At 42.8% G+C, this 19,254-nt stretch overlaps 2 protein-coding genes across 13 annotated transcripts in view; one reads left to right on the forward strand and one right to left on the reverse strand.

The window, feature by feature from the left end:
- Positions 1–2,946: 2,946 nt before the first annotated feature.
- Positions 2,947–18,918, reverse strand: B3gnt5 (UDP-GlcNAc:betaGal beta-1,3-N-acetylglucosaminyltransferase 5). 3 transcript variants are annotated; one of them, XM_087575255.1, is made up of 6 exons: positions 18,741–18,918; positions 17,851–17,943; positions 16,077–16,168; positions 14,657–14,846; positions 10,326–10,432; positions 2,947–6,776 (listed from the first exon to the last, which is right to left on the reverse strand). In XM_087575255.1, exon 6 carries the CDS (start codon positions 6,483–6,485, stop codon positions 5,352–5,354), a length of 1,134 nt encoding a protein of 377 aa, XP_087431381.1. In that variant the 5' UTR covers positions 6,486–6,776; positions 10,326–10,432; positions 14,657–14,846; positions 16,077–16,168; positions 17,851–17,943; positions 18,741–18,918; the 3' UTR covers positions 2,947–5,351.
- Positions 15,287–19,254, forward strand: part of Lamp3 (lysosome associated membrane protein 3) — a 70,053-nt gene continuing 66,085 nt past the window's right edge. For 5 of the 10 annotated variants that reach the window (XM_087576056.1, XM_087576061.1, XM_087576053.1 and 2 more), the window contains exons 1-3: positions 15,294–15,402; positions 17,383–17,509; positions 18,112–18,185. The gene's annotated coding sequence lies outside the window, so the exon portion shown is untranslated. Of the gene's footprint in view, positions 15,403–17,382; positions 17,510–18,111; positions 18,186–18,883; positions 19,230–19,254 lie in introns of all 10 variants that reach the window. The other 5 variants (XM_087576054.1, XM_087576057.1, XM_087576052.1 and 2 more) reach the window with 4 other exon arrangements.

Raw genomic sequence — 19,254 nt, forward strand, 5'->3', positions numbered from 1 at the left:
GATGGTCTTTTGAAGACAGAGTTACATTGCCAACTAGGTGACAGTAGTGCAGACAGTTGGAGCTGGGTTCTCCAGGAGGTATATGCTTTGAATCAGTGTCCAATCTATAGTAGTTTCTCCCATAGCCAGGATCCAGGTATCAAGTGGTAGAAAAGGGAATGGTTCTGCTCCCTATCACCCCTAATGACCCACTAGAAAAAAAATTTGGGTTCTGCTCCCCCAAACTTAAGTTCTGCTGGCCCAGAAGTTTTAGCTCCAGAGTGGGGAGCACTCCTGCCAGGAGACACAGCAAACACCCCTCTGGACTGGAAACTCAGACACATCTCTGGCCACTGTGGGCTTCTGATGCCCTTAAGGCAAAAGGCTAAGAAAAGATTAACAACATTAGATGGGATGGTTGATCCAAGGGGGAAGTTGGATTGCTTATAATGGAGGTAAGAAAGATGATGTATGGGTGCAGGGGATTTGTAATTAAAGTCAATGGGAAAATATAACAACCTAACTTAGCTCCTTGGAAATCAAAGTATGGGTCGCTCCTCCATTAAAAGACCCAAGACCTGCTGGGTTACTTGCTAATAATGAAGGAAATTCAAAATAGAAAGGTCATGAACTAGTTGCAGAAACAAGGATTGTAATAAGAGCATATCTATACTGTTTTGTTAGGGAGCTGCATACACATATATTACAGTAATATTTACATCTGCTTTTTTCTATTCAACACCAATGGAGATAATGCCAGGGATTAAAAGTAAATTTATATTCTTACATTCAAATTATGAGACGTTAAAAGACTATGTAAGTGACTTTGCCACCTATTTAAAATATATAGAACATCTACAGTTGTATGTGGATATTTGGTAAAATTATGACCTGGTTATTGTTTTTCTTTGGAAATAAAGCATGACATAAGGAGATGTGGTTGTGTCAAGTTGATAAGAAGTGTACTTGTGATGGATAATCTTGGCAAATATAAGTACATCTGGATTCAGCTGTTTGAACCGGGAATACCCACCCTAAATCTAGGCCATACCTTCTGGTGTGTGGTGGTTTGAATGAAAATGACGTCCATAGGCTCATAGGTTTGAGTGTTTGGTCATCAGGACTGGCACTATTTGAAGGAATTAGGGGATATGTCCTTGTTGGAGTAGGTGTGACCTTGCCGGAGGAAACATGTCACTGGCTTGGAGGTTTCAAGTGCCCATGCCAGGCTCTGAGTCTCTTTTTGGTGCCTGTGGATAGACCAGATGTAGAACTCTAAGCTACAATGTCTGCCCGTGTGCAACCATGCTTTCCACCAGGAGGATGAGGATTAAACCTCTGAAACTGTAAACAAGACCCAAGTGGCCACTGGCCACTTCCCCGATTGGGCCTGGAGTAGCAGGGAAAGGTTTAGGAGTGGCCAACCTTTGAGCTAGTCAGAGCATGTCAAAAATTAACTGAGATGTGTGCCTTTCATTCACAAATCCAGAGAGCTCCTGGGCACATACATGTGTGCATTCCTCAGGGAGCTAAAGCGGTTAGCTAAAACTAAAGCTACAGTTTTCCTTTCTAAGAGTTGCTATGGTCATTTTGTCTCTTCACAGCAATAGAACAGTGGCAAAGACACAGTGGCAGTAACCAGCAAGTCCCAGATGTCAGGAAAGGAAGAGGCTCCCAGGACCCAACATCCATGATATTAGCTGAAATGCCCAACAAGGGAAGGAGAACCTATAGGGACCGTATCCAGAGCTTAGGCAAGGCCCCCAGCTGGGGGATGGAGCTGCCCACTCATCTCCAAATTTTTAACCCAACATTGCTCCCGTCTAAAGGAAATACAGAGACAAAGTGTGGAACAGAGGCTGAAGGAAAGGCCATGCAGAGACTGCCCCACCTAAGGCTCCATCCCATATACAGACACTAAACCCAGACACTATTGCTGATGCCAGCAGTGCATGCTGACAGGAGCCTGAATATAGCTGTCTCCAGAGAGGCTCTGCCAGAGCCTTAAATACAGAGGCAGATGTTCACAGCCAACCATTGGACTGAGCCCGGGGATCCCAATAGAGAAGTTAGAGAAAGGATTGGAAGAGCTGAAGGGGTTTGCAACCCCATAGGAAGAACAACAATATCAACCAACCAGAGCCTCCAGAGGGACTAAACCACCAACCAAAGAGTGCACATGAAATGACCAGTGGCTCCGGCCCCATATGTAGCAGAGGATGGCCTTGCCAGGCATCACTGAGAGGAGAGGTCCTTGGTCCTGTGAAGGCTCAATTCCCTAGTGTAGGGGGATGGCAGGGTAGGGAGGTAGGAGTGGGGGAGCACCCTCATAGAAGCAGGGGTGGGCATGGGATGGAGGGTTTCCAGACAGTAAACCGGGAAAGGGGATAACATTTGAAATATAAATAAAATATTAAAAAAAAAAAGGACTTGGAAGGATACAGCTTTGCTCTTTACCTCTTTGCCCTCCTGCTCATTGCCAAGTTCATGTGTCTCGTTTCTGAGGTTTTTCTTTGCTGCTATAAGTACCGACATCTTCAGTATCCCTACATAGACTGAATGAAGATCAGCAGCTCTCAACTTGACTGTGAGATTGGAGTTGCCGAGACATCTGGCCTTGTGAACTCAGCTAGTACTGGGTTCTCAGCCTTTCTGGTATGAGTCAGCCATTGTTGGACTGCTGTAAGACCATATTTTGTAACCCAATCTAATAAAACCCCTTTAAATGTATGTGCACTACAACTGCAAGTGCCTTTTGTCGTGGCATTCTGAACAAATGATTAGGAAACAGCATTTCCCACAAACACAGCAGGCCTTAAGTAGCTCCATGACAACTCTCCGAGGTGAGCACAGCGGCAGTGTGAGCACACATCAGACAATGGATGGGTAGTGCAGACCCTTCTAGAATAAAACAGCAGGTGACGATACACAGAATGATGCCCACACAGGATTTCAAACACACATTACTGATGATTTTTACCTTATTTATTGGAAAGCGTAGAATTTTTAGACCTACTAGTTATTTTTCCATACAAGATTGAAACTCAAGCAATATAAATATTTAACATTTTGGTATAAAATTAATAGCTGAAAAAAGATGCAACCCAATAAGGAGGTAAGTTTTTGTTTTTGTTTTTGTTTTTTTTTTTTTAGCAGTATTACTGTGTGCGGCCATTTTTTAAAACCTGAATGACTATCTGGGCCAACAGTCTATTTCCTGTTTCATTTTATTTTTCATTTTGAAAACAGCTCCGCTTTAGAGCACCAAGTTGTTTCTTTCCTTTTTAAAAGGTTAGAACAACTCCATGTATAAATGCCTTTCAGGGCTTTTGAATCTTATGAAGGAGTCATGTGACAACTCCGAAAGACAAAATACCTTCATTTTTTCCTTTAACTTCAAACCAGTCCCATCCTATTGTGAGCAAAATGAGAAAGATGGACAAGGTTCAAGAGAGCTCAAAACAAACAAAATACTGCTTTATAAAGTACCAGTGTAAACAGACCATCTTGCACATGAGATGACATTTTCCAGCCAGTGACAACTTTTACCAGTTTCAAGTAGAAACACGGACACTAATTATCCATGTATACCCAAAGCCAGAAGTTATCAAAGGGCCAACCGGAGAGGATGAACTATGAAGCTGCTTTTCAAGTTACACTTTTCTTCTCTAGTGTTTAAAAAAACGGATCAGAAAATCTGAACTGTAGTAATCTCAAACCCTGAATCTACCCCCAAAATAACTATTTCAGAATGTTTAATACTAGTCTTGAAGTTAGTAAGAAACTACCTGAGCGGTATAAAGAAGCTCCATATCTCATAATAAAAAACCTTCACAAAGATTTCTGTAAACATTTATTTTTTTTTAAATCTACCTGTGAAAACACAGATATCATTAGTTGTGTATTTTGAGAAATTCTTAAGAGTTTTTGTTTTTAACTTTGTTTCTAACACCATCCTAATAATGGCAGCTAAACTTTCCCTACAGTGTGCCTCTGTCTGAGGTTTGCTAAGCATCCACCTCTGCTGGCTGAAGTCACGTTTTGGCCTGCATCACAGGTCCTTAATTGATGAATACCCCTTAGCCCTTTCTGTGTGATGCATTGTTTCTGTAACAGCCACGGGTTTCAATCCCGTTTTGTAAAATAAATGTAATTAATTTATTAGACCTGCCACGTCTCTGATTACAAAGAGTGTGCAGATTTACCAAAATTTCTAATCTCATTTGGTCGGTTTCTCTAGCTCTCTTACTCTGCTCCCATGTTTGAAATATTAAAAGATAACCTATTAAAAGATAACCTCTGATAGTCATTGAGTCAAATAGTGGTTTGTTTTAGACGTGATAGCGTATTGAAAACTTCCAGGTTAAAAAGTCTGCACTTGGAACGAAATCTGTGGCCTACAAGACCTTCTTGGTAAGTGGAGGGTTAGTGTGAGTATTGAGTGTCATGGTCTGGACTCCAAGCTAACATATTACAAGTTACAAGGAAAAGGGATGGGTAATGTTTCTTTGTTTTTCCCCTTTTGGGTGCTGAGCTTTACCCCTTGCTCTATCTCTCCCTAAACAAAGGCCAAGATTTAATGCTTTAAAAGCAACTGAATAATTCATTAAGTTAAAACCAGCTTATTGGAGTTGACAGTAATTTATCTTTAAAAAAGGACCTCCAGGGGCCAGGCACTACTCCTGTTTTATAACTTTAGAGAAAGCCTACACACGGCATTGTTTAGAGCAGAGCTGACCACTTTGTAAAGTTTTACACTAAAAATTAAATTTGAGAAAATGACACAAATGTGTTTTAAGTGAATCTAGAACTGTCTAGGGAAATAGCCATAGGAATGCCAATGTTAAGCGACTTAACTATAATAAAATTGCAGACATTTTCCTTGTATGTCCTCATTCCAATGAACCTTTCATCATGTTGGTATATTTTCTTCCATAACATTTGCCTCCCCCAACCTCTACCTAGCACTCTCTAATGAAGATAATTTGGATTGCTTGTTCTAAGATGTATTAAAATTTTCAGAAATGCTACAATTATACATTTGTTAGGTGTTCCCCCAAAACTATTTTGATATCAAGGCTTCTCAGTTGTTCTCCCTACCTCAAAATACCCATGTGGAACCAAATGAGACCTTGAAATTTTTACTTTACTCTTGTTCACGATCTAAGTCTTTTAAAATATGAATTCCTTGAGATGAAATTAGGCCGTTAATTTAATTTAAGAGTTCCATCGACTCTAAGTTCGATTGGGTTCTGAAATGATCCCTTTGCTTTCCATTCATTCGACTTAGGGCAGAGAGAAGCATTTACAGATTCCTTTTCCGTTCAAGCCTGGCTCAGTGACAGTTAACGCAGTACAGCATCCCAGTGGTATTAAGCAAATGCAGCCCTACAAGGGTATGAGTTCCTGTAAGTCAGTCTGCAGAGAAGAACTATCTTAATTAACCTGCAGTAGATCTGACCAAAAAACCCTTTCGAAATGTCCTTCACTTTAGGATCTGTGGCCTCCACCCAGAGGTCCTGTAGGTCTTGTGAGTGTCCATGAGACGTTATCATCTTTTCATAGATGCAGGGATGGTAAGGAATCTTCCCTTCCCCAGAGAAAAATACATGGTCCTGTGGCACGACCCCCACTTTATTGGCGCAGAGGCCCATGAACACATCGTCTATGTACATGCTGGAATTCAGCGTCTGTGATGCCTCATAGATTTTGGCAGCTACATCGTTGGAGACGACATAGGCAGCACCGGCGGTATAGTCAGGGTAGGCTGGCCACTTGTACATTTCATAGGGAACATAGTACTTGCTACTTTTGTCTCTAACAGGAGGGCCCCCTCGGTGAACGTGACCAATCCAAAAGTCTCGAACTCCAACCTGCTCCAGCCCTTGAAGGTATTCAATGAGATTTGGCATGTGGATAAATATGTCATCATCAGCAGTCATCAGGAATCTGGCATGTGGGCAAAAGGTGTTTGCCCAGCCGAACTGAAGAAGAAATTTAAAAGTAAGATTGTGGAAAGAATCAGTGAAATCTTGCTGAATTATGTCGTGGTACACTTGATCTTCCCAAATCAGTCTTTTTTGCAGCTCTTTTCCCTTCAGTGGATGAGGAGTTCCTAACGCGAACAGAATTTTGATGTTGGCGTTGAGCTGAGACTGGACGTAATTCTCGTTGCCCCACGTCTTTCTGATGGCAGAACGTCGCTCGTAGTTTTCAGGGGCAGTCTTTATAAAGAGTAAGAGGAGGACATCTTGGGCCTGACACTTCTCTCTGTGGTTGATCAAGTATGGGTGGTGAGGCTGCACAGAGCTGTGCTTGAGAGACAGGGAATCGTTCACAAAGTCATAGCTATTTATAAGGTATCTGTAGGAGTAGGACTTCATGTGGCTCATGATGTAATTATTGATCGGGCCCCAAAAAACCATAAAGCTTAATATAAAACAAATGGCAAATAAGTGAAAAAACTGCCATCTTTTGACTCTTCTGCTGCTGACGAATACTCTCATGTTCTCCGGTCTGTGTGTGTGTGGACGCTTGCTTCTTCGGGATTCTAGAACTTTGTATTGGTAGAATAGATAGATGTGTTTCTTAATGCATATTGGTCATAAAATATGGGGAAAGGTCTCATTCCTCACAATATTCTCTCTTAGCAACATTTTCTCTGCGATTGTACAAGAAGGGTACACTATAGAATGAAGGCATGGGCACGTCCAAATCCGTTGACTCTGGTGTTCCTCATTAAGTTCTGTTCGCTGCCTCACATGCTTGATCCGTGTGGTTCTTTCTATGAACATGCACTGTAGCCAAAAGAACAACACGTGAATGGGACTCTGAGTTACCACACAGAAAAAATATTCCTTGTCCCTTCCACCAAATATGACCTGAGTGATCCTCACAAAACTATTTGTGGCATTAGAATTTAATATGATAAATTAAAGTTCCATTGAAACTTCCCCATACTAGGTAGGAATAAGGGTAAACTTTCTTTCTTTTTTTTTCTTAAAAAAAAAAAAAGAGAGAAGTGAACACTAATGGCCTTCTAGTCACTCACAGTTTGTTGTACTGTATCATGCATCCCTCCACAAACCCTGAGAAACCAGGGCAAGCATAAGTCAATTTAGTCTTTGTCAGGGCAAATGAGAGTGTGCATACGTGGGCTAGTAAGGAGAGGAAGTCAGATAATTAACCAACACATGGGGGTTCTCTCATTTGGACAGATTATTCTGTCTTTCCTTAACACCCACTGCTTCTATCTTTACTAGTACCCAAATGTGCTCTATCCATCCATACCAGAAACTCATTTTCAAAACTTCCATTGCCGTTAGCCCCATCTGCAATTGTTTAACCCACAAGATACTCCTCAAAGTCTTTTCCCCTTCTGGTGATCATCCTTTCTCACCTAGACTAGGGTACAGACTTACTGGGTGGCACTTCGGTCAGACTGAACTTTCCAAAACTGTGATATAATCAAAGATCCCTCCCCATCCCCACCATCTACTGACAAGACAGAGTCTAGGTTATGAGTTAATGTGACGTTTTGATCCCTTTGACTCTACCTCTCCAGTTATGCTATTACATTATTGGACAATATCAAATCTGACAGTTTCATGTATCCTGCCTGATCTTTGCATCAGTAATACTGTTGGACTAGCATGTCCCAATTTTCTCACAGCATGGTGTGGGCACATTCCTAACGTGCTACAGGCATCCTTTAGCACTTGAAGCTTGAATTATAGTTTCCCCAGTCTATCAAAGATGTTCCTCATTGGTGCCTAGAAATATAATTGCTCCCGCCCAGGGTTGGTAATATGTCTCCTGGATATTGGTTAGGATTGGGGGGGACTTAATCATAGCAGCATAATTGCACAACCACACCACAGCTGCAGGGGAGAAATCCTGCTTTGTGCCCAGAGACCTGTAGTCATGTACCTCCCTCCATGACATTGATATAAAAAGAACAGCACACACTGAGGACCCTGCAGAAGGATTCTAACTCCAGGGGCGGCACTGCCTTCTAGATCTCTGGGTTTTCAGATTCTGCTCTATTTCTAATTGCTCCTCGTCAGGGTAGGAACTACAGGGCTAGTCACGAGGAATGCTCAAAAAAAGGAGACTAAAGCATGTCTCAAGGAGACTTTGTCCATAGCTATTCAACATGTGTTGTACTTTATCTCTTAGGATATACATTTTAAAACTGCAAAAAAACTAGTTAGGAAGCCACAATCAGCAAAACAAAACAAAACAAAAGAAAAAGAATAGAATATACACAAAGCAATAGTCGTGAGTCTTATGCTATATGCATTCAAGGATGTGATGTTAGTGTATTAGTGGGCTTGGTTATAAAAAGGCCAAATCCTCTGTTCAGAAGGGCAGATCTGTCTGACAAAGCTGCCCTGCCCTCCAGACGCTTATCACGTCTGGATTTAATGCTGTGAAGGAAAGTGAGGAAAACAACAGGAAACACTGGTGTTTGATGCTGGGTTCTGCCTAAGGTTTATAAAGTAACAGTCATTCAGGGGCAACAATTTTGTTTCTACAGTGATTATTTAGGTAAGAGAAGCCTGTGAAGGCCGAAAGCCTGGGTGTTTTGCCTTCCTCACAATACATCATAAAGAACCTACAGACTTAAGCTGAGCTAACATAATTCTTAACAGATAAATTCTTTAAAGCAGCATCAACATTTTAGAAGTCTAGGGACACTCTCAGTTGGAACAAATCTAGTTTCTGCTCCAAAAGACCTAGGAAGAGAACAAAGGTTGGCAAATGTGATCATTAATACTGATTTCGGCTTTTCAGGATCTAGAATCATCTAGGAGACAAACCTTTAGGTATGTCCTGATGGAATCCTCCCCTGAATAAAGGAAGAACCAAGCAGAAGACCAGCATTCACTTTTGTCTGTTGCCTGACAGAGTGGATGCACTGTGAACCACTGCCTCATCTCACTGCTGCCATGACTTCCCTGACACAATGGAGAGTACCCTCAGACAGTGAATCAAAATAAACCTTTCCTTCCTTAAGTTGATTTTGTCAGGCATTTTGTTATAGCAACAAGAAAAGTAACTTAACACACCAACTTTTGGAATGTAAGGCAGTACAGACATTGGGCTGGAGAGGTGGCTTAGTGTTTAAGACCTTTTCCAGATTCCCAGCATCCACACTGCAGTTTACAACTGCCTCTAAGACTTGTTCCATGTGTTGCGACGCCCTCTTCTGGCCTCCAAAGGCACTGCACACATGTGGCATAGACATGCATGTAGGCATCACACACACACACACACACACACACACACACACACACACACACACACCCTGAGTGATCAAGATGAGGGGCACATATACACATACAAAAATATAATCTTTAAACTCTTTTTTTAAAAAGTAGAATAAGGTGTTTCCTAAAATACTAAAATACTTTTGAAAATCAGAGAGCTGTACCCCTCAATTACCCAAAATAATGATTATTCAGAGAAATTAGTTTTTTAAACTTCTAAAAAAAAAAAACCCACTAGAGTTAGTGTGTCAAAAAGCTACACGTTTCCTGATAATAACACCCGATTTTTTAAAATACTTCACCCTATTCATTCACTTCCTTGTTGAGTTTGCCTTTGAGACTCTGAAATATTATGCAAAACTTTATAAAAATTTTGAAAATTTAATCAAGATGGAGATGTTTAGAGTTTAAGTTCAATTTAAACAACTGCATGCTTTAGTGTTCCAATTAAACACGCAAGGATGTGTGTACTGTGCAAGCCACAGTGCAAGAACAGTGGAGGGGCGTGACACGGCTATGTGGAAGCCAGGCATGGTGGAGAGGCATGACACAGTTATGTGGAAGCCAAGCATGGTGGAAGAACATGGTGTGGTGGTTTCTGGTCTTTAGTCTCAAAGCATGTACAGTTGGCTTAAGATAAGACTCATTGTACTCACGTAAAGTATAATCTCTGTGTACACAATGGTAAAGCATGCTTTCAGCATTACTTTGGCTCAAACTACTGGCAGCTAGCACAAGGGAAAAGTTGTTGAAAGCAGATCGGAGAGAAGAGCATGAGTTCTGTCAGGGTAACATCATGAATATGATGATGTTGAACATCTTATGCCACCAGGTGTCCAACAGAGGTCTATCTGTTTGTGGGCATCTAGCTGCACCATTGGATTGACCTTTTTGCCACGCAGAGGACAAAAGGTAAAAGATAGTATAAACATCAGCGTATACAATTGTCTTTTTTGAGCAATCACGTATTATAACACTTTATTTTCAGTTGGCACATGCCTTATTCTGGGAAGCTCTGAAAAGCAAGTAATGTCTACGTTTAATGAATTTAACAGATATTAACTAGCCCCATACCTGAAAAGGCCATGGGCAGGATGCTGGGTGTGACTTCGGAGACTTTTCAGGGGTTGATATTCCACCAACGAATCAGTAGGTACAACGTTGTAATCTGCAATCTGGACCTGATATATATAAGGGAACAGAAGATTCCAGAAGTTTAGAATGACATAAAAATTACATGTGTTTAGTCTTTTCTATTGTACTCATCATGTGCACCTGACTTGTTTTTGAACCAGGTGCATTCTGAGGATCATCTGACATACTGAATAAAGCCTGGGCCACGTCAACTAAACACAGCAATTTTCCTCCTCTATAAACCATTTGTGGTTCCTTACTACAGACTGGTAGGTGGCTGATGCTTCTGGGTGGGTATCAAGCTTTCAAAACTGCTGTGTGCCAATATGCTTCTAAAAAATATTAACCAGATATGAATTTACTAAAATACTGATTGCTAACAGCTACCTAACAGATCCTAATTGACCAACTGGGGTGTTCCATTAACCTTAACCGGAAGGAAGGCTAAGGATGGCCAGGCATGATGGCATACATTAATTCCAGCACTGGAGAAGCAGGAATAAGCAGATCTCTGTGAGTTCCGGGCTGGCCTGGTGGACAGAGCAAGTTCCAGGGCAGTCAGGGCTACACGGAGAAACCCTGTCTTGAAAAAACAAAGAAGCAACAACAAAAACAAAATTGTCCCAAAACTGAAGAGGTCTTTCAGTGACAATGACACAGAGGTAAGATGAGGCTTGTCAGTTACAGAGACTGAAACCTGAGTAGGGCCAACCTGTTGACTTATTTTGTTAAGTGCACTATCAGGCAGTTATAGAATGGTGGAAAAGCAGGAGAAGGGACAAAATCCGAAATTGGATGTGGATTTCATGTCATATCTCAAGTTCACCTTTTGGAATTTTATAGCCTCTTCCTGGGGTGTGCTGTTTTTGTACAGTAAACAGGCTTTCTAGTGTTCAGTTACTCACAGTAGAAGATACATCTTAGTACAGACCAATCAAAGGCAGCCTTTACATTCATAGCATTCAGTGTAATAAGGGATTAGCCTCTCTGATATATGACCCGTGTCCACCTGCTTCACGTTTTCATTCTTATCTCTTCACTAGGTCCCTTCCTAGCCTGGAGACCTGCAAGGTCCCTCTCAACTGGAGCAGAAGAGAAAAAAAATGTCAAAACAAACAAACAAACAAACATGGACACATGACTCTTGGAGGGGGTAAGAACAGTGTAAATAGAAATTAAGGGTTTAGAGAAACTCGGTCCTTTCACTGATAAGGGGGTTGTGATCTTAAAGTGAGAGACCAGAACAGAATATGGGTTTTGCTCAGGCCTCTGAGACCAAGAAATTTGTATAATTATTACAATATTTGTTAAGATGCAAAGGAGCAAAACACAGTACAGCTCTGCAACTTTACATGCAGAGGAACGGAAGTAAAGAAAGCCTGTGAAAAGAAGACGATAAGTCCCTGACGATTACTTTTTAAAAAAATGGAGAGAGGGAGAGGGAGGGAGAGAGGGGGAGAGGGAGGGAGAGAGGGAGGGAGGGAGGGAAGGAGGGAGGGAGGGACACAGAGGGGGTGTGGGGTGTGTCTGTCTTTGCCAGGGTAAGTGGGATGGACTTCGGAGCCTTTTGACCTCCAAGTCAGCCACTCAAGTTTAGGACTTTCGATCCCAGGCTATGGGACTGAAGTCAGAGCTCTCAGGCTGCAGACTATGCCTGGGGCTGGACAACACAGAGCAACACCTGAGTTCCAGGGAATGGTGGATGGGGCTCCACTAGCCATGAGCTAGCTGGACTCTCCCAGAATCAGTTTCTTGTCTTTTTTTTGTTTTTCCCTCATAGTGGGAATGACTCAATACTATTGGCCCCTTCACGGGAGAGAAAAAAAATCAAAACAAGCCTAACTTCTAGTACAGAAAGAATCACAACCAGGGCAGGAAGCGCTAAGTTGATGCTATTTAAATTTCCAAGGTATTAGTCATTCCTTATATATATGGAATGTTTTCTTTTCCTCATCAGCTACTGAGTGCTTAAATGAATGCCTAATTTTCATAGTAAATAAAAGAATAAACGGAGTAAACTGATTTAAAATTTATATCTTATTTGACCAAGCTTCTTCTCTTTAAATATAAAGATTCCATACAAGGGATATATACAAGTACTAGATACAATATATACAAATATATCTATATTTATATGGAAATGCAAAATGTGTTGTATATTATACAGCATAATGTGTAGTGTACACTGGAAGCAATTCTAGATTCGCATTATCCTACATCTTTGCTGGCCGAGGTTTAATGCTCAGTAGTGGAACTCTCTGAGTAATTTGCTTGGATCTGCTCAACCGAACATATACAAAACTCCTAGCACAACTGCATCTACTTTGTGACTTTGGGAAAAGACTATTTTCTGACTTTCTCCCGGTATCTTTCGATATATATTCTGAAACTCAAATTTTAATGCACTTGGGCCACAGACAGACCTCAGCATTTACAGTTTGTAAGTTAGCAAGTGTAACGATTCCATCCAAAATGACCCATTTTCAAAGATGACCCATTTAGAAACCCATGAGTTATTATTTAAGCTGTTATAAATCTGAGAATTAGAAACCTACAGACTTGCGCCGTAAGTTTGTTTGGATATATTTTGTTTTTATAAAGACAGATTTAGTTCAGATTTTAATGAAATACTTAAGTGCACATTTACTCAATAGGGCCTAGATTTCATTTGGAAAATCCTTTCCCATCTTCTGAATTTTCTTGGTAAGAAAAGCAATCACAAGAGTCTGTAGGGTTACTTGTCTCCCAGGAAGGGCTGCGGTGAGTTTCAGAACTTATTCGTCATGACACTCATGGAGATCTTAAATGTCTAGGGAACCTTTTCTCAGAAGGCCTGTAGGTGTGCACAGTCAGCCCCATCTTTACTGAGTATGGATAAGTGGGCGTAGGGAGGGAGGAAAGGGCAAGAATGGGGAGAGGGAGAGAGAGTGCAGTGGAAAGAAAGTGGCTTAAGAATATGATGGGAGCTCTTTGGTTACTGAATTTATCTTGCATTAAAACAACAACAAGCAAAACAAAACAACAACAACAACAAAACAAAATCTATCCCCTACATTTCTTTTGACGAAATTTCCCTTTGTGCTAGAGATTGAATCCAAAGTCTTAGGCGTGCAAGCCTGTATCCCCGGCTCTCTTTTGATGAAGTTCACACTTCAGCTACTTACAAATCACCGTTCAGTGTTCAGGGTGGGGGTCATTTTCTGCACCTTCAATCATACTTTTCTGGGTCAGTTTCAGTTTTCTCATATACCTCTCCCTGGCATCCCTGCCCCTGGAGATGACTGTTTCCCAAAATAAAGGCACAGAGGAGCAAATGCAATTTTAATGGATGTACTTTCACCAGAAAGTTAGCCTAAATATTAACTCTACCACCACCAACTACCTAGCGGTGGCATCTATGTCCCTGTAACATGACCCGCAACCTAAGAAAAGCATTACTACAGTAAAGAATGAGTCAAAAGCTGTTACTTATACCTAGGGGTATCTGAACAACCAGTTCACCAGCATGTTAAAAAATATAGGAGTAACCAGGATTTTCTCATTACAAAGAACTTTTCCCAGTTTCTCCTACCCGCTTGCTTCCCTGATTCCTTTTTTTTTTCCCCACCCAGCAGCGATTCCAAAGAGCCGGTCAGCTCCCTCACGTGCAAGCCATCCAGGGCGGTCAGCCCGAATTCAGTCCAGCATTGATAAAACTCAGGACCCGGCAGGGGCCGGGCGGGGTTTTGTGAACCACAGCCACCTCTCCCCAACCGCTGACTTGGGAAACCCGGTGCTCTGGACCCCGCGGGTCGGATCGTACCAGCGGCACAAAAGCGGCAGCTGGGCCTGGGGTGGTCGCCACCCGGCGCTCGCGCCCACCAGGCCGCAGTGAACAAAGGCGCTCGCCGGAGGAAACTCTCCCTTTTTTGCTGCACCTCGGGACCGGGCAGCCCCGGCTCTCACCAAAGAGCCATCTATCTTCCCCACCCATTCTACCCTGATGCCCCCGGGCCGCCCATGTGGACTAGCCTCTCCTCCCCTTCCCGCCTCCGGGAGATCGGTCCGGTCCCGGGCTGCAGGAGGGAAGCTAGAGGCGGGGCGGGTCCCGGGACTCAGCGAGCAGCCCTCGGGAAGGACCTCAGAGCCGGCACAAAGCTAGCCCAGCCAGCGACTTAGACACTGTAGGGGATGCGAGAGTGTCCCAATGAACAGCAAAGCTACATTCCGCCAAAGAGGGGCCTCGGCTCACCGTAGGATGCAGCGGGCACTCTGGGTGGGCAATGACTGACCTTTCATCCAGGAGCAGCGTTGGTTAAGACAGGAGGAGACCCATTTCTGTAAACCACGCTTCAGTTAGTGGTTTCCAAGCTGAAGGTTTTGAATGGACAGTGGTTTTCCCATGGTCGTAGTTTCACAGCCAATCTTAAGGGCCCGCCGGTCTTTTGTCAGGACCCTTTGGACCTTTGAGCTTCTGGGAGCCTAAATAACAAAGGAAGGAAACGCAAATTTACATGAAGCGCTCGCTGCACAGCAAGTGCGTTTTAGAAGCAGACCCTGTTCAGATTCCCTGACGATTTACCTTCCAACTCAGGTAATTTCAAGCACTGTAAAACTCACCGAGTACAACAAACTCCTCTTAGAAGCCGTGGTGGGGAAAGTCTCAAGAACAAAACTTGCAAACTAAACTTCGGTGGTAGGCGAGGAAGCTAAGGCAGGGATCCAAAGGAGACCCCGCTGGAGCCGGCTAGAGCCAGCTGAGAGGGGAGGGCCTGATCAAGGGTCTTGGCTCAGGCTGGGGCGCAGCCGCAGGAACCTCCAGCTGTTTGGTCACTCCACCCAGGCTTCGACGCCAACGTTCAGCCCCGCCTGCCAGTCCGCCCCTGCTCTTCCCTACCCTGGTTGTGAAGGTGATGTGCCCCGCCCTAAAGTGCTGTCTGTGAGGTACTCCAAGCAATGATTTCCTCACTTGTCAGCTAGCAACTGGGGCCATTGAGGACCAAATGTGCACCTGAGCCCAAAGGAATGTACCTGCAAGGTCTGTAACCAGACATTATCAGGATAGTGTAGACATCGGCTGGAGGAAGGAGATAGTAAATAAATCTTGTGGCTAGTTGCTTGCTTAAAAAATGCTGTTCATGTCAACCACATAGATAGCAATGAATAGCCTAGTAAGAGCACCAGTGGAAGGGGAAGCCCTTGGTCCTGCCAAGACTGAACCCCCAGTGAACGTGATTGTTGGGGGGAGGGTGGTAATGGGGGGTGAATGGGGAGGGGAAGCCTATATAGAAGGGGAAAGGGAGGGATTAGGGGGATGTTGGCCCGGAAACCGGGAAGGGGAATAATAATCGAAATGTAAATAAGAAATACTCAAGTTAATAAAGATAAAAAAAATCAGAGGTACTTGTTATGGTAAAAAAAAATGCTGTTCTAGACTTTTCCTTGTAGAAGCATTCAGTGAAGCTCCTATTTTGAGCAGTTTTGTAGTTTATACATACTGAAAACAGGACAGAAAAAAAATTAATCCAAAGATTTCAAATCCAATGTGGGTTTGTAATTGTGAAAGTCAGCCAGTTCAGAGTAGTTGCTGACTCCGTTTAAAACATACTTGTTATTTCGAACTGTAGTTTTAGGAGGTTTTGTAACTGCATTTTAAGAGCCCTTTCAGCCTACTTCCGGAAAGTCATGAATTTCTTTTCATGTATTACTCACACAAGGCATGGTTCACGGTTAACTCATCTGCCCAGAAGACCACAAGCAGAAGTACTCATGTAATAGGTCTCCTAATGGAGTCTGACAGTGATCTATAAAGGGGAACATTCATTGTTAATACAGGGTTAATTACCCACTGATCTCTACTCAAATCTTGACTAATCCCTCATATGGTCCTCACAAAAACACATGTGTCTGTTGTATTCATATACATACATTCTAATTGGGACTTCGTTTCCTTTTCAGTCATTTGTAACTAGTTACATGTGTCAGTTTATATAAGTAGGCACACATGAAATATGAACTGATGAAAAATAGATACATATAAAAAAAAAGGCCTTTTCACTCCAATCTCTATACAGATAGGGACATGCTGACTAATGATTTTAAAAGTAAATCCAGGTGAGTATGGTGTCATATGCCTGTGATCTCAGCACTCAGGATGACTTCCATGAGTTCAAAGACAGCCTTGATAACATAGTATCAGGTTAGCCTAGGGATACATATAATAATAATAATAATAATAATAATAATAATAATAATAATCCAGAGTAGAAAAATGGGTGAGATGTGGAGTTGGGGTGGGAGGGGTAATGGTTAAAGAACCTGAGACTAAGAGATGAGGAAGGGCAAAGTGGTCTAGACACAGGCATGATGTATGATGTTATACACACACACACACACACACACACACACACACACATACACACACACACACTCCAGGGGACAGGAGAGGAGGTCCTTTCATTCTTCTAGAAAGATTTCCTAGATCATCTGGCCCATCATCTGTAGCACCTTAGAGAAACAGACGATTTCATGGCCGGAGATTTCATGAAGCTTTTGAGATGGGCTGGGAATAAAATTAGATGGTAGCGACAGGAGGAAAGAGGTCTGTGTATTCTGTCCACAGCAGTTGCTTGTGAGAATAGTGCCCTAGAATTCCATGCCAATGACTTTGAGTCATACTGTTAGGAATGTGCTTTGCAGAGCACCAGAGAACTGTAGACTATATCTGAAAAGTAAAAGCAACATCAACTCATTAAATTTAAAAGTAAGAGGGGCTGACATGTTCATGTTAGAATTGGAAAGTACAGATAAGATGGGGATGGGGAGGGGAATGGTGCAGGGGGAGGAGACAAGGAATGAACCAGAGAGTGGAAAGAACACTAAACCCTGAGTGCGAGAGAACTTTCCACACTGCTGAGCAGAGGTCAGTGATGCTGAAATTCTGCCAGATACAGTTGAATTGTGCCACCATGGTGTCGGACTTGACTTGTTTAACTAAATTTGCTTTCTGGGTTGTCAGATATGGCCCTATACAGACACTATTATGAATCCAGACATATCCCAGGCTTGGTGTTCTGAAACTGACCAGCATTCATGCAAGACTTGACTTGGCAAAATCCTGAACTAGCTTCCTCATGAAATTCCAGGTAAGCTATTCAACTTCTCTTGGGTCCTGCATCTTATCCATCTGCTGGGCGAGTAAGAACTCAACTCAGTTTCAGTGATGAGCAGTACACAGTGACCAGGGACATCACGGTGGGCGTGGGGAGCGGTCGCCATCCCTACCCTCATCACAGGCTGTGCAAAGTTCTTCCCTGTTTACGGAAAGGCAGAAATTGGCTTTCAGCTCTTCTGCCTCATTGTTATCAGAGGATCAGCTGTGTTTCACACCTCCGGGAATCCCAGTATGTAAAACAGCGTCACTTCCTTAAAACAATGCCTGCCCCCTGGCTGCTTCCTCCTCCACCAGTCCCTCTCCATCTCGTACCTTTCTGGTGTGGTTGTTTCTTCCATACTTGCTTCTTGGTGACATCTTCCATTGCCGTTCATCCCCCAGCTATGTTTCCTCCTTGATTCCAGTCTTCAGGATAGCGTGTGTAGATGAGAATGTCAGAAAGGATTTTGGGAATAAGAAAGTGGCTGGAACTTTGATGCCGCAAGGATGAGAATCTGCTTTCCCTATCACTCTTACTGTCTGTTTATAAAAACCTGTGACATTTCGCTACTATTACAATGATTTCTTGATTAGGTTGAGACTCTTCCCATCCTGACCATGGAGGTGGAGATCGATTCCGAGAGCACCCCCATGACGCCTTGCACAGAGTGAGTAACTGTATGCCGTACTAACTGCTGGGTTACCTGAAGTTTTGCCAAGTGCCTCCACTTAAGCGAAATGTTACATTTTCAATACAAAGGGCCCCTGGGATAGTGTAAGAGCCCCAAAACTTAACTCTTCCCTGAATATCTCCTCATCACCCCTGTGGTTTTGGCAGCACTGATATCCCTCCTCAATGCTAAGACAATAAAAGACAGTGAAACCATGTTAAGTTTACACAGAACAGAAACATGAAGGCAACTGACGCCACAGAGGCCTTTACTTCAGACCATTCCAAGAGCCCACTCTTCTACACCCTTCTTGGTCTGGGAGGGGCATCTTGGGATTGGTTCTCTCCATCAATACAACCCACTTTTTCTTGTATGGAAAGTCTCAGTAGGGCCCCTTGGGGACAGAAAGACCCTTCTTTCTGGGGCTCTTCTCGTTCCAGCAGAGGTGTTCTGTTGATTGAATGGGCTTTATCCAGGAGTGGAGAAAAGTTGACACAGTTTTCCTTCAAGAATAGAAACACTCAGACAGCCTCTGTGACAATGACATAGTACCTGTTTTTATGCTGTGTTTCTCAGGTTTCTTCTTCCTTCTCCAGTGGTAGATCAGACATTTAGTACTTCTAGGGGCATAGAGGTACTGAATGGTCTTCGAGGAAGCCTCTCTAACTCCTCTAACTCACCCCTGTCCCGCTTAGGAGAGTACACTCTACCTGAATGAAAAAACAACAGTAAGGACTGGTGAATGCTGATTGGTGCGTATATTTTAAAAGCATTTGGCACTCAGCCTTCCTACAGCTATGTCACCTGAACAAAATGACTTGGGTCTGTAATGAGATAAAAGAAAGGAAGAAAAGAGTTATTGACTGTCCTGTGGTGTTAGTCTAGCGATTTATGCTGGCAACCAATCAACATCTGTGTTGGGAGCCTCACATGTAAATTTGGGAGGACAAAATGGAGCAGACTTGGATAGAAGGAGCTGCTAGATTGGATCGGTCTATACTTATGGACTTCAGTTTATACTTCAAACTTCTGGACAAAAAGGTATGTTATGTTGGGATAGAAGTTT

Source organism: Rattus norvegicus, chromosome 11 (assembly GCF_021556685.1).
Source record: "Rattus norvegicus strain SHRSP/BbbUtx chromosome 11, alternate assembly SHRSP_T2T, whole genome shotgun sequence".
Lineage (NCBI taxonomy): Eukaryota > Metazoa > Chordata > Mammalia > Rodentia > Muridae > Rattus > Rattus norvegicus.